General features: G+C 56.1%; 1 protein-coding gene across 2 annotated transcripts in view; it reads right to left on the bottom strand.

The window, feature by feature from the left end:
• LOC101536534 (heparan sulfate glucosamine 3-O-sulfotransferase 3B1) overlaps nt 1-10,431 on the bottom strand; it is a 40,929-nt gene extending 30,498 nt beyond the window's left edge. The window contains exon 1 of one of the 2 annotated variants that reach the window (XM_004594725.2): nt 9,403-10,431. In XM_004594725.2, the coding sequence (XP_004594782.2) occupies nt 9,403-9,929 (527 nt within the window). In that variant the 5' untranslated portion in view covers nt 9,930-10,431. Of the gene's footprint in view, nt 1-2,501; nt 2,728-9,402 lie in introns of those variants that run through there. The other variant, XM_058676592.1, reaches the window with a different exon arrangement.
• Nucleotides 10,432-11,910: the final 1,479 nt, after the last annotated feature.

Below are 11,910 nucleotides of genomic sequence, written 5' to 3' on the forward strand. Positions count from 1 at the left end.
TTTTATTTGAAAGCAGAAGGACAGGGATGTATCTTCCACCTGCTGGCTGGGACCCTGGAAGAGTCAGGGCTGGCCCAGGCTGAAGTCAGGAGCCAGAACTCCCTCGGGGTCTCCCATGTGTGTGACAGGCACGCAAGCACCTGCGCTGAGAGGTGGTTAAGAGACTAGAACCCACACCAACGCTGCGGTCTGTCGACGTCACACCCAAGCGCCTTTAGTAGGAAAACGGGGGAATGAGGAAGTGGACTAGCAAACTGTGTGAGGAAGGCCCGAGTTCTTGGTCAAGGGCATGAACTCAGTTAGGCTGGGCCTTCACCCACAGACCTCTCATGCACACCCAGCTGCTGGGGTGGGGGGGGACCAGTACAAAACAAGGTACCATCCCTCATGGGGATGAAGGTGTCAGGGAAGCAGTGGGCTCAGTAAGTTAAGTGGGGAGCATGGCAGTGCCACCCCCCCCCAAAAAAAAATAAGCACCTGAGCAGTGCGGCTGCAGTGTAAAGGGACAGGTGGAGAGCGAGGTTGGGCTGGGGAAAGCAGGCAGAGGCCGGGAGTTGGTGCTCGGCTTTGCAGGGATGCGCCCGAGCCTGATGGGTCGGTTAGGGAGGGCATGAGGACGCACCAGCCGGAGCAACACAAGAGGCTAAGAAGTGAGCAGGAGTCTGACAGCATCTAAGGACATACAGCAAGAAAACGTCTTCTCTCAAGCATCCGACAAAAAAGAAGAGAAAAAGCCAATGAAAAAGCAGAGCAAGCCTCAGCAGGTACAGCAGAAACATGGTTGCACTGCAGCCCAGGGGGCCCTGGGGGAAGAATTACCCCCTTCTGTGTGGGTTCAAGAGGCAGAGCCACCTACAAATCAGCTGCACAGCCTTGGGCAGCCTCCTCGGCCAGCTTCCCTTGTGTCCTCTGAAACGAGGTCACGCAGGAAGGAACACAGCAGAGATGAAGTGTGTGCTGGGCCACTGGCCTGCACCCAGCAAGCCCGGGCTCGCTCAGCCTGTACCGTTTTCCATCTCCATACTGTATTTCCTGTCACAGACATTCCTGCCGCCTGTCTTTCCGCCTCACATCTCCATGGAGGGAAATCATATACGTGTGTGTGTGCATGTATACATGTGTTTTTTCTAAACTGAGGCTGGTGCTATGGTGCAGTGGGTTAAGTTGCCGCCTATGGTACTGGCATCCCATATAGGTACCAGCTTCTAACCCAGCTGCTCGCTCGCTCTCTGTCACTGTCTCTACTCAATCTCATAAAAGCATTTTTTATGCCATCATTGACGGCTGCTGATGCTTCTCAAACAATTGGCAAGGACTCATGCGTCTGCAGTTTCCACATCAGTGTTTCAATGGCTTTGAGACTTCCTGCAGCCTAGCCAGCTTTCACCCATCCACGACCAACAAGCTCCTCAAGGGCAAGGACTTCCTCCATTCTGTAGGACAGAGAGTGCTCGAGGCACGTGCTGCACGGCGGAAAGCCAGCGTGCCTGACACGACCAAGCGGGAAACGTCATCAAGCACTTGGCCAAACCCCAGAGAGGACACCCACGTGGACCAATGTTGAATAAGGACTTGAGTGCTGAGGACAGAGCAGCATCCATCCGTCAGCAGTGAGCTACAGTGCTACTCTGATAGGTAAAGGAGAACGCGGTGTCCGCCAAGGGGTGCAGTGTAGACAGGCATTCCCTGCACTCGCTTGGACTCTTCATCGTCAATGGCCGTACTTCCATCACACCTGTCTGCACGGACCACTAAGCCTGGGTGATGGTTGGTCAAATAGCTTAGCCATTGGTGTCAGGTTCATTGTGTCTAAGACACGTGAACTTGCCTCCAAAGGTGTCAGAGAAGCTTAAGGATTGAGTTCCATCAGCGTATACATTTCCATACTGAAGCAGTCACTTGGAATCTAACTGGCTTCTCCCAGCATCGTTTCAAAAGCGAATTTTCTTACAGGGTTAACATCAGCACCGAACTCCAGTGCACGGCGCCTTCTGACTGTGGGATATTACGTTCTGTTTTGTGGTTGAAAATTGTCCCTTCTGGTTCTAGTCTGGCTTGGTCGACCTCCCCATTTTATCCCTCAGAAGTGAGTCCCTTCATGAACTATTCTCTGAATCCCAGTATCCATAAGCATTCAGCACTGTTTCTGGTTTTTAATAAAAGTTCAGTGCTCCGTGTTAGATCAATGTAGCAAAGGCAGGTAAAGCTGATTTTATTAAGAAGGCGTTCTTCGTGGCGTCACCCTCGTGACCAAGCCAAGGCACTTCAGGGGAAGGGTCTGGTCTGGGTGAAACAGGGAGCAAGGGTGCTCAGCCCACAGAGGCTGATCGGAAGGGGCCTAGTCCTGCGTAATGGAAGCAGGCACAGCTTGCATTTCAGGGCCATCTCCTGCCAGCCAGGAGCAGGGACCCCCCTGGGGGGCACCTGCTGCCCTCCTCCTGGGGGGGTCACCTCCTGACGCCCCTCTTCAAGAACCCTACAGTCAAAGGTTGTTCATTCACCTGCAGCACCAAGGCGCCACACGGATCCCACCACGGGCAGCACCGTCCAGCTCCTCTCCCACTTCCCCTCTCACTTTGTGGCAGGTCATCCTGCAGGGACGAGCGACTTCCAGGCACCTGCTCACCAACGCTGAGCCACCTCACAGGCAGTCATGAAGGAATGATACACCGCTAGCCCCCCAAAGGGAAAGGAGATACAGGTAGACAGCGCCTTCAGGACGCGAATCTCCTCCCTCGGCGCGCTCCGCAAAACGCATGCGGCTGCGACCCAAGTCCCTCCCGGGGAGGGCGGGGCGCGTCCGCTCGGCCCGCCCCCACGAGGCGGGGCTCCCCGAGCAGCCGCAACGCTATTGGCTGCCCGCGACAGTCCGGCCAATCAGCGTGCGCGAGGGCTGGGTCCCGCCTACCCTCCCATCCGGCCCGCTTAGCCCGACAGGTGAGGCCCGGGCGGGGCGGGGCGGCCGGGTCACGTGGGCTGCGCTCGCGCCCCTGAATGGCGGAGGCCCCGCCCTCAGCACGAGGACGCCATCTGCGGCCTTTCGGGCCTGAACCGCGTCTCACCGACCCCGGGCCGGCGCTGACGGGGCCCCGAGGCCGCTGGGCGGGGTGGGGGCCCTCGGCCATCTTCTTCCGGGACCCGGCCGGCCGCGGGGCAGGCAGAGACACGTGGCCGCGTCGGGACGCCTGGGGCCATGTTGGAGGCCTTGGGGGTGACCAGGCGTGGCCCCTTTGTGCGTTGGGGTGGGGAACGTCTCCTACTTCCCGGCACACCTTCAGTCCCGAGTTTCTTCACACTTTCCTGCCCATGTTTCGCCTCCTCACCATGTGTTCCTCCTCCACCCGTAACCAGGGTAACCCACCTTTCAGCATTCTGTGCCTTTGGAATGCTCAGTTTTGTGGGTCACAGACTGGGGGATGTGGGGGGTCCTCGGCCAGCGTGTCCGCAAGAACTGACCCCCTGGGCAAGAGACCAGTCCAGCCTGGGCCGAAGCACAGTCAGCTCTGTGTGAAACCAGTCTTAAGTCATTTTTCACATCTGCCATATTTACAGCAAAATTTGTTTTACCCACCCAGCGACGTATCTGGCCTGTGTGTGGTTTTTGGTTTTTGTTTGTTTTCTTAATAATGTGGAGAACATGAGAAACTTTGGCCAGACACTTTGAGCCCCGTATCTACTGATGAACACTCCAGAACAGTACCGTGCCCTGAGATGCTTATTAAACGTGTTTCAAAATGGTCAAGGTCACTTTGAAATCGTCCAGGAGTTTTAAGCTATTTTTTTTTTCTTTTTTCAAGCTACAGAAATGGGTAGGCAATATGTATTTTAAAAAAAAGAGCTTGAGGTACAAATAGACAACTATTTGTTCCGTATCTCTGTCTTTAAGACACAATGTTTTTAACATTGAAGTGGGTTTTATTGACATAACCTCTGGGTTCCAATGTAGATTTATTAATGACCATGATGGCAAGTTCACCTCACATTCCACATTTTCCCCAAATTTCTTGACCACTTCCCCCCCCCAAAAAAAATTCAGAACTAAAAATCGACACAATGTAAAATCAGTTTTATTTGATGTAGAGTTTTATTTTGACATCGTTTGAGAGGACTGGTTAGAATTCTACCAAGGTAACATTTTAAAGATACAAAAATACTGCCATGGTCCACTTAGAATTACTTTCAAAGGTCTCAGTATCTCCTTTCTCTCCGGTCATGGTAAATGTTTTTATCGGAGGTAGGCAGCATATTGTTTTCATTACCTTGGAAAATCTGTGACAGACGTGGGGTGGGGGGATTCATTTTTTGCTGGGATTCCCGACTCTGCCAACAGCCGGCCTGGGACTGAAATTTCTCGTCCTGTCTGAAATCGTCGAGTTATAAATGCGAGCGGTAGCGCCCTATCTGGAAGCTAAGTCCACTCACAGCAAAAGAAGTGCCCATCAGGGTCTTTCTTCAGGGTGGACATTTTGCGTTGCTGTCAGTCAGCTGAATTTCCACGTTCACTGAGTGAGAACATTAAGTATTTCAAAAAGCAGAAAGCACCCGGCAAGCAAACGCAGCCCTGTCCTTCAGGGCTGATGCTGTAAATAAATGCCTCTCTCCCACTGAGGGCTAAAGGTGGGTTTCTTTTTTTGTTTGTTTAATTCCTGATGCACTTTCAGTGATACAAACTTTCTCTGATTCGAAGAGTCATTGCTTTATCACCAAAAAACTCTTACCTCCTACAACATGTCCTAAACAAAAAGGCAGGTTAGCATGCATAGATGGAATGGGGCTTTGTCACATCCTGCCTTTACCAAATATCAGAAAAGTTTTGCCTCCAGCAAAAATAAAATACCAAATAAGAAAAACTAAATTTGAAACATGTACAACTTGAGCTGGGCAAATATCTTCATAAATAGTAGTCGACACTGAACTACGTTTTCTCAATGATTAGATTCCGTTTGAAAAGGCAGAATCTACGTTGTAATGGGGGGTATTCTGTTTTGAGAAATATTTTGTAAGACAGGCTGCAGCCTAACGTGTGGGAGATAGTAAGTGAAAGTTAACTCACACGCTTGGACATTTTACTTATCTAAAACAAATAGGTAACTATTAAATATTGACAATTTTATTAACTCGAGCATCTGGGAAAACACTTATGATTAGGTTAATTTGTGTTATATTTTCCCCTCAACTTGTAAAAGATTAATCAACCGTTTTATGGTCTAATTTAGGTGCCTAATTAAAAACAGAGTTCAACACATGCTACACTGTCTTGCTAATAAATACTGACAGCTTTGTAACACGACGGTTTGTATTTCAAATTGTTGCATACAAATGGAGATTTTTGATCTTCACCCAGCAGCCTGGAAGTGAGTGGTACGCTCTGTTTCAGCTCCAGCATGGAGATAGAGCAATTATTTCAAACCAGATCAACCCCAATCAGATCTTATCTGAAGTTTCCCTCAGTGAAGCCAGAAACTTGTCTTTGTCATCAGGTTTTTAGAAGTAGATTAAGAGGGGGAGGCCACACGAGGGGGGGGGGGTCGGAATGTCAACTTTTAGCCTTTGTTAAAATTTGCAAAGCACAGACAAGACTGCTTCTCTCTTGGAGAAGCGAGCTGAAGTTAACTCGGTTTTCGAACTGCATTCTAAGAAATACGAGTGTCGGCTGGATGTGTATATCCTGCTTCATATGTACAAATTAATTATTCAGCCTTCACTGGAGGCAGTATTTTTAATGCATACATTAATCCCCAAGAAATTTTGGACCGTGTCATTTAACCCTGTGTCCTCCAGTCCCTCCCAGCCTTGAAAAGAGCAAACGGCGGCAGCAGTAGAATAAATCTCCCCCTCCGGCAGGGAACCTGGCTGCGTTTTCTCGGCCTCTTGTACTGGAGGGAAATTTGTGTCATTTTAATGACTCCTTTGATTGCCGCTGTTGGGGACAGAGAGAGAGAGAGAGAAAAAAAAACTGCCCCAGTGATGTGGGTACCCTTCGCTCCTCTCATCAACCCACTCTGGATGTGACTTAACTAACCCGTTTGGGACTTGGTGCTCTTTTAAAATGAGCGACAGGGCCATCCCAGCTGCGACCAAGAAGCAAAGCAACCTTTGAACTCCTTAGAACTGGCCTGGGTGGATGGAGAGGGGAGTGTGACACGGGCTTTGCCATGCTCCAGCTGTGAGTCCTTGGGCAGGTTGCTTAACCTCTCTGTGCCCATTTCCACCTCTGCCAAGGTACCCACTTCCCAGAACTGTAATGAGGATTAAACTCCCTAATCCTGTAAAACTTGCAACAGTGGCTGGCACCTTAGATGTTATTAGCTAGCAACATTATTCTCTCTCTCTCACACACACACACACACACACTACCCTGTGGGCTAATACATTCAAGTGCAGCATCATGTGCAAAACTCAGGGTGGAGAGTAGGGTGGAGAATAGGGTGGAGATTAGGGTGGGGACAGTACACCCAACATGTGGAGTACTGAATTGCCGAACCAACAAGGTCTGAAAATCCATTCAAAGCTAAACCAAATTTAAGAAGAAAACACCTTTAAAAGTTAGATACGAAATTTTTGACTAGTCCAAGTTTCAACCAATAGTCCAAGCCCAAATGTCTAGAGAGGGGCTGTCTCCCTCCTAGCCAATGACAAGTTGTACAGACCCCCCCCCCGACGCCCCCCAGTTCTCAGACGCCTCCCTCTCCCCAGGGCCAGCAAGTCAGCCCATGGGGTCCCTATCAGCACCTGCTACTGCTAGGCTTGGGGAAATTGATTCCACCGCCAAAATAATGGAAGCGAGAAGGCAAATTGAGGAGAGGTTCAATCGCAGACAAACTCGGTCAGGACGTCAAATCAGGCTCTGGGCTGCTGACGGCTAGCCGGAGTTCCGGGGCCATCACAGTCCCTTCCTCCCCTGTCCTCGGACTGCTGGCGTCTCCTCTTCTCCAGCATCCAATTCCGAAACGCCACGCAAATCCGCCCCAGGGCCCTGCGCCATGCACCGACCCACCCAAGCCAGTAACGACTCACTCCCGCTCCGTGCCACCAATCAACTCCATACTGGTCCTGGGATCCAAGCCGGTGCGCGTCCGTGGTTTTGGGTCTCCCCCTCGCTGTCCGGGATCTGAGTCCCAGCCCACGCTGGCCAATGGCCACTCTCCCCGGGTACGCGATGATTTGCGGCTCCTCTCCCATCAGCCTCCCGCTTGGAAAAGAATCCGGGGCCAACATCTGACGAGCTATAGTGGCCTGGTCGAGCCCGGGCACAGATGACACGAGACCCGAAAGCACAGCGTGGGCTCCCGATAAGCGGCGACGCGCGCTGGGTCAGGCGTCTGTCTCAATGAAAATTGCCGCCTTTCCCGTCACTGTGAAGCCAACCCACTTTTGCCCAGGATACTAGACTATTCATTTATTTTTTATTTTAATTAAAGAACACTAAAGTGCTTCTTAATTTCCTAAAAAAAAAAAAAATCCACCAACCCCACACTCTGGGGACACTGCATTTGCAGTGGGATTCGGCGTCTGCAGTTTGCGCCTCCAGCCACCTGGTTCCTTAGGGGTCCCGGCTGCCAGTCTGGGGAGGTGGCTTGGGAGGAGGCCGAGTCCCTCGCCCCAGTCCCTCGCCGAGTCCCTCGCTGCCGGGGTGTCGGCGCGAAGCTCGGGAGCTGGTGCGCGAGGCTGGAGGGCCGGCAGTGCGCCCCGGGTCCTCTTCATTCTATGTCCCGGAGGCCATCAGCAGGCCCGCGGCAGGTGGAGGGCGGCTGCCTAAGACCCGGCTGCCGGCAGCTCCCAGTACGGAATTTCCGCAGCCGACTTGGGTTCAGTAATTTTCCAGCCACCGGCCCCCTGACGCGCTGCTTGCTCCCAGGTCCGGGGGTGGGGGATGGGGATGGGGATGGTGGGGCGGTAAGAAACAGTACGAAACCAAGGACCACAGCGAACCTTTGGAGAGACCCACCTTCCCTGTCCCACTGCGTGTGCGCACCGGCACTGCCCCCACTGTGCAGATGGGGACACTGAGGGTCGCGAATCCAGAGCCCCTCCTTTATCCCTCAGGCCGGACGGAAGGAAGACTGTCCTGGCTGGCTAAGCTTGCAGACGTGGGCAACTCGTCTGAACAGCAAAAACATGAAGGACGAAGAAGGGGAGGCGGATACGCGAGGCCAGGTTTTGATGCTTAAGGTTCCAGTCTCCACCCCACTTTTATAGTCACCGGGTCCCCCAGTGTGACAGGGAGCGGGGATGGGGGGAAGGGCAGTTAGCATCTCCCAGTTTTGTTTTCACAAGGCTCTTGTTGGGCCTGAAGGGGCTATTGGGACCCGTGCTCTCCGGGTTGAGGACTGGTGAGTCTGCAACAACCCGTCTCTGGTGCGCCTCGCGCGGGCTCGGCCTAACCCACCTCGGCGCAAAAGGCCAGGAGTTGCGGGAGTCAGTGGGCAGAGGTCGCGAGGATGAGCCAAGTCTGTTCTCCTTAAGGAGGGAGAACCAGAAAGTTGGGGCAACCCTGCGACCTCGAAGTCTCAGTCCATGCATGAATCCCGTAAGAGTTTTTGGAGCCCCGACGCAGTAAAGCATCCGCGGACACTCGTTCTCACTTTGCGGAGCACTGAGGCGGCAGGGGAGTCGGTAATGGGTGAGCTCTGCCCCGAGCGGGGCTTCCAGAGAAGCCTTCCATCGAACTGTGCTAGGCTTTGCCGGCTGCAGTACGCGCTTTTGCCCGACAGGGACCAGCACCGCTCCACGCTCTGCGCACTAGCCGGAGGCGTCTAACCACCCGCCCGGCCGGGTCACCCTCCGCTGCTCGACACTCCATCGCCGAGCGGGTCAGAGAATCCCCTTCCCCGTCCTTAGCTTCAGGGCCTCGGGAGCAAGGAGAGAGTAACCCAGAAAGCCCAGGCCTCTCCGTGGCTTCGGCAACACGCCCTGGCAGCCATCCCCCTTGTCCCCATCCAGAGGGCCAGAAACTGTTCCGGAGAGTTGGTGCAGGGAGCAGAGTGCGACCTAAGGGGCGCACAACGCCGCTCCCAGCGTCCCGGACAAGCAGCACCAATGGATGTGTCTCGGGCGACATCCACGGCTAGAGGGAACTCTGCTTCCCCCTGGAGCGCACACTCAAGTGACTGCCCGCGGCTTTGCGGCGAGGTCGCCAGATTTTGACGGCACCCCGCAGACCCCTGAGGCGCTGGATACAGGAAAGCAGGCTGGGCGCACCCAGAACAGCGCAGGAGCTGGGCTGCGGGTCCCAGGTGTTCCGTCTGCTAGCCCCTCTGCTGCCCTCCTGTGCCCCGGGTGGTCCGAAACTGTAGCCCTTGCTACCTCGCCCAGCCTTAACGCCACGGTTCCCTTCCTCTTCACGGTCCGTGTCCCGCCTTCCCTCCCCTCCTTCTTGTTCCTAAGCTGAGAAAAACTTACCTGTACCAGGCGAGGCCCTTGTCATAGCTGCGGTCGAAGAAGTGGGGTTCGGCGCCCACGGCGCGCACGTCGGGGTGCACGCGCAGGAACTCCAGCAGCGCCCGCGTGCCGCCCTTCTTCACGCCGATGATGATGGCCTGCGGCAACTGCTTACTCCCAGACCCACCCAAAAAGCTGGAGATGGGGCTGGGGGAGTCCGGCGCCTCGGGACTCTGCTCCTCCTCCTCGGCCACCGGAGTGGCCGGCGGCGCCCGGAACGGCGGCAGTCGGAGAGACGTCCCGTCCGCAGCGGTGGCCGGGGCCGGCGGGGCGTGAGGGGAGCGGGAGCCCGAGCCCAGCAGCAGCAGCCCCGGCGCGGCGGCGCAGGAGCCGGCGCACGAGTACAGGAACATGTAAAGCCAGACGCAGAGCATGGCGAAGAGGAGCGCCAGCTTCCTCCTCACCGGCGGCGGGGGCGGCTGCGGCTGCGGCAGGAGCCGGCCGGGGACATCGAGGCAGGATCGGCCGCCGCTCAGGCGCTGCCCCATGCGCGGCCCGCGGGCACGGCCAGGGGCATGGCTCAGCACATGGCTTGGTCCCGCCCGAGCAGTTAGCGCAAAGAGAGTCCCCCAGGCACTTGGGGTGCTGCCCCAGCCTGCTGGACGCCCGAGTGGTTCAGCTTATTGCCCCCGCGTGCCCGCGGTCGCCGCAGCCACTGCTGCTGCTGCTTTTTCCCAGGTGGCGGCGGCAGCTGTAGCTGTAGCTGTAGCGGCAGCAGCTCTTGACATGTTGTCCCGGGAGGAGCCGCAACTGGAACGCAAAGTCGGGGGCGGTGGTCCCTGCTGGCCCTCGGGCTGGACCCGCGGCGCGATGGCTCGATCGTGGGCAAGAGGACCCTCTCCCAGGCTTGCACGCTCTCGCCCTGTGCGCTCTGGACCGTGCGCACCGGCTGCCTGGCGGGGCTGCTTGCTCGCAGTTCTGGAGCGCCGGAGCCTGGAGAGCAACCCCGGCGCTTCCCCGCGGGAGGCTGCGGAGAACTGCGCAGGGAAACGGCAGCAGCCCGAGGTGGGAGTGGGCGGGCCCGGCCTTCCCGAGTGACGGCTCGCTGCCCCTACCAGAAGCCTAGATCATCTCGCCGAGGCGGGCGCTTCAACCAGAACTCGGCAGCCAATCCGTTCCAGGGACGTGGGGGTGTGGAAGGATCTAGGGGCGGGACAGAGTGAGAGTTGTTACTGGTTGCGCCATCGGGGAGACTAGCCGGTTCGGAGAGGCGGAATCCGGGACTGGAGACTGGAACAGATGCCCGAGCACTCCTAGAGGTCCGGCCCCGGCGAGGGGCACGCTCGCCCATGCAGTCGCGGGTATTTCCGCGCTCGCTGCCTCGGGAAGCGAGCCTCTGCGGCCGCCTCCCGGATGCCGGGCCTCCAGCCCCAAGGCAGATGTGACTTGGGCGCGTTCCTAATGTGTGTGTGTGTGTGTGTGTGTGTTGGCAAATCGGGAAGGGACTGGAGGAGGCGGAGGCGCCCGGAGATGCGTTCAGCCTCCGGAACGCGCCGGTGCCGCGCCAGGGTGGCTGTTCAGGACAAGCGCCCTTCCGGGACAGGCTTGGAAACTGCTGGCAACTTTCAGTTTTCTGTCTTACTGTACTTTGGCCAGGAGGTGAACCTCCACTCTCGGCATGCCTTCTTTAGAAAAAAGGGGGGGAAAAAGCTCTGCCGCCCAAACTCCAGGGAAAAGTTTGCAAGTTTGAGGATGGGGGAAGGAAGAAATTAAATGAAAAGTAAGAGTCCTTCCAAAAAAAAAAAAAGCAAACACAAAAACAACTTGTTTTAAAGTTTCCTGTTGGGCGTGTGTGTGCGCGCGCGTCCCTTGGGTCGGTGCAAAGTTGTCTCGGAATATGAATTTGTTTTTTTCACCGGTATTTAAAGTACACTTTGGGCACATCCATCACCGAGTTGCACTACTCTAGTAGTTAATACGGTGCCAAGCCCTCACTCACGGGCGATGGGCAGGAGGGGCGCCGCGCGCTCCTGCGTTCCTGACCCCGGCGTGCGGGCCGGCAGCGCGGGACCCTCCGACTCCTCCCGGCCCGAGTACGGACGGATCCCCGGTGCCAGCCACCCTGCAGCGGGAAGGGCGGCGGGCCTCCCCACGCACACCTGGCGGCGCGCGCTTCCGGAGCCGAGCGTTCCTCCTTCCCACCCCGACCCCGGTTCGCGCCCGGGGGACTGAGTGTCGCCCACGCATTCAGGCGCCCTGGGAGCTGTGGGGGGACTCATCCGGAACGGCCTGACCGCGCTAATCTGTGTGTCGCGCCGCCGGGAACAGCCGCCGGCGGTCATCCGCGCGCACATTCTCCCTACCTGAGCAAGTGTAAGATCCTCCAGAGACCCAGCAACCCCACTCTGGGGAGAGGCTAGGAAAACTTGGGGTATAACCCGACTGTCCAGCGCGCGACCATTTGAGGCTCCCTACGCCGTTTCACACTCGCAGCCCACAACTTTCTGGTTTTCCTTTCCTGGCCGGGCT

The sequence above is a fragment of the Ochotona princeps genome, chromosome 17, assembly GCF_030435755.1.
Source record: "Ochotona princeps isolate mOchPri1 chromosome 17, mOchPri1.hap1, whole genome shotgun sequence".
Lineage (NCBI taxonomy): Eukaryota > Metazoa > Chordata > Mammalia > Lagomorpha > Ochotonidae > Ochotona > Ochotona princeps.